Source organism: Bison bison, unplaced genomic scaffold (assembly GCF_000754665.1).
Source record: "Bison bison bison isolate TAMUID 2011002044 unplaced genomic scaffold, Bison_UMD1.0 scf7180017864492, whole genome shotgun sequence".
In the NCBI taxonomy this organism is placed as follows: Eukaryota; Metazoa; Chordata; class Mammalia; order Artiodactyla; family Bovidae; genus Bison; species Bison bison.
Window position 1 is genome coordinate 3,396,573 of NW_011495051.1, and position 2,901 is coordinate 3,399,473.

General features: G+C 53.1%; 1 protein-coding gene across 1 annotated transcript in view; it reads left to right on the top strand.

Moving 5' to 3' along the window:
• Nucleotides 1–2,901, top strand: part of LOC104979692 (hepatoma-derived growth factor-related protein 2) — a 17,722-nt gene that overhangs the window by 2,526 nt on the left and 12,295 nt on the right. The window contains exons 2-3 of the mRNA XM_010828155.1: nucleotides 186–262; nucleotides 356–494. Of these exons, the coding sequence (XP_010826457.1) occupies nucleotides 186–262; nucleotides 356–494 (216 nt within the window). The remainder of the gene's footprint in view (nucleotides 1–185; nucleotides 263–355; nucleotides 495–2,901) is intronic.

Sequence of the window (2,901 nt, forward strand, 5' to 3'; positions counted from 1 at the left end):
GGGAAGCGCTGCTCAGAAGAAGGCAGAGGCCTAATTAGAAGGTGATGCGTCTTCCTCCCTGAAAGGGCCCCTCCACCCATCATGCTTCTCTCCAAGTAACAGCCGATTTCTTACGGGTTTCCTGGGTCACTGGATGAAACAGCTCCCAACCCCCTAGCAGGCCCCTCACTGGCCTCTTCCTACAGATCGATGACATCGCCGACGGTGCCGTGAAGCCCCCACCCAACAAGTACCCCATCTTCTTCTTTGGTACACACGAAACGTAAGTGTCCCCCGCTGGGGGCGGCTTCTTGCCACCTGGTGCCTCCAAGGTGGCCTGGCTCACAGGGCCCGGCCCTGCGTTTCCTTTCTCCAGAGCCTTCCTGGGACCCAAGGACCTGTTCCCCTACGACAAGTGTAAAGACAAGTACGGGAAGCCCAACAAGAGGAAAGGCTTCAATGAGGGCCTGTGGGAGATCCAGAACAACCCCCACGCCAGCTACAGCGCACCTCTAGTGAGTCCTTGCCTGGGGAGGTGGTGGGCACGCGGGCGCACCCGGAAACAGAGGTGGTCTTAGCGCGCCTTTGGTGAGTCGGGGCGGGGGCGGGGGCGGGCACAGGTGCACCGGGGAAGAGAGGTTGTCTTAGCGCACCTCTGGTGAGTCGGGGCAGGGGAGGCTGCAGGCGCGCGCACCTGGAACCAGAGGTGGTCTTAGCGCGCCTCTGGTGAGTCCGTGCAGGAGAGGGCAGCGGGCACTCACGCATGGGGGACCAGAGGTCGTCTTAGCTTGTCCCATCAAAAAGGAGCGGCCTCTGGACCAGGGCTCCTCCCACTGGGCACCGCTGACATTTGGGGGCCCAGTCGCTTTCTGTAGGAGGGGGCTGCCCTGGGTACTGTTGGGGAGGGGGATGCCTCCACAGCCCGTCACCCTCTTGATGCCAGTAGCTTCTCCTTTACCCAGTTGTGCCAACCAAACATATCTGCATGCCTTGCCAACTGTCCCCTGAGTCAGGTGGAGGGGTGCAGGGTCCCACCCTGCTTCCCCCCAGACCCACAGCTCTAGAATTAACCTGAATGTATAGCAGTGTTGTGAGAGCTCCTAAGAAACCTTTTGTTTTCTAAGGAAAAAAATATTTTTCTTTCAATAACACCGTTTCCTTCCCCCCTTACTGCCAGGTTTTCAGACATGGGAAAAGGGTGTAATGAGAACACTTGCTGAGGTGGGAAAGAAACCCTAAGAGTCACAGAGACAACATCTGAGTGCCAGATTACCATCTGAACATTCAGGGGAAAAAGGGAATTTAGAGAAGCTGAAGTTAAATTTGTTCAAAAAAAACCAAAAAAAAGCCATGGGAAGCTGAGGATGAAGTGGGGGATGGGTGCCTCGCTCTGGGTGTTTGGGGTTGTGATGCAGAGGGGGTGTCAGGGTGGCCTGGCCTCAGGAGTTGTGGGCTGCAGGTTGGCTGAGAGACTAAGCAAATTGACTGCAGGGCTCAGAGCTCAGCTGTTAGGGAAGAAATGGACATTCGGCGTGGTCTGTGGGCAGGGAAACGGGAGTCAGAGGATCTTTCTGGTTTCTGTGAATGAAGGTCTGTGTAGCTCTGCAGCATCTGGTCCTGCTTGAGAACACAAGGTCTCGAGATGGTCTTCATGCACCTCTCCTGTGGCTCTGTCCACCCACCAACCTGGCCCGCCCTCTTGTATAGACAGACCCCTGGGGCGTGAGGGCCACGCACTAGGCTGGGGATCAGGAATCCCAGGTGAAACCAACACACCTCCTGTCTTCTGGGAGCTCACTGTCCAGAGCTCAGGAGTCCATTCAGCGGATCTCTCCTCTGCTGAAGGTTTGGCAGGCCCACCCTTCCTGCATGTGTGTGCTGTCTTACTTGCGCCTCCTGCGAAGAGTCTGGGAGATGGATGTTCCCCTTGTGTTGGTGCCAGCCTTTCTCCGGGCTTTGCACGTTCCCAACTTGGGTAAAGGGATTGGACATCCTTTAAGGTAGTTGACAAGATCCTTTTCTGGCCCCAACCCAAGTTCTAGTTCGTCTTGTCTTAAGCTTCTTGCCTCCTGGTGAATCATCGCACCGTTTAGTATTTATTATACACCCACAGCCTGTAAAGTACAGAATAGATTGATGCCTGCCCTCGAGGAAATGAAACTCGAAAACAGTGTGGCTCTGATACTCAGTCATCTCCGCACAGACTCCCCAAGTTGAGAAGTTGCTGTAACATATTACTGCTGTCTGGTTCTCGGACCTGTCAGTGCTTCCAAAGCAAACATTGGTTTCAAAACATGGATCCTAGGGCCCCACCCCGAGAGGTTTAGGTGTGGTGATTTAGGGCTAAGGCCTGGGCACCTCGAGGCATTTCGCCTCCCTCATTGTCACTTCTCCCGGGGCCCATCCACAGCAGTCTTCTGAAAGTGCTGCTTTTTGAGGGTGCCCCAGCAGTCTGTCTTTTCATCCTATATGTTTTTAGTTTATTTTTACATTTCAGGTGGGAGTACAGACTCCTGTACAAGACTGAAAAGTGCAAAAGGGCGGCCGCTCTGTCTCCCTTTCTTCTTAAGGTAGCCCAAGCCTCCAGTGTCTTGTGTTTCCTTCGAAAATTCTCTGTTCACTTAACACCCTGCATAGCTGCCTTTTTGGAAACCCTCATGGAAAAAGCAAGAGAGTTCCAGAAAAACATCTATTTCTGCTTTATTGACTATGCCAAAGCCTTTGACTCTGTGGATCACAATCAACTGTGGAAAATTCTGAAAGAGATGGAATACCAGACCACCTGACCTGCCTCTTGAGAAATCTGTATGCAGGTCAGGAAGCAACAGTTAGAACTGGACATGGAACAACAGACTGGTTCCAAATAGGAAAAGGAGTACGTCAAGGCTGTATATTGTCACCCTGATTATTTAACTTCTATGA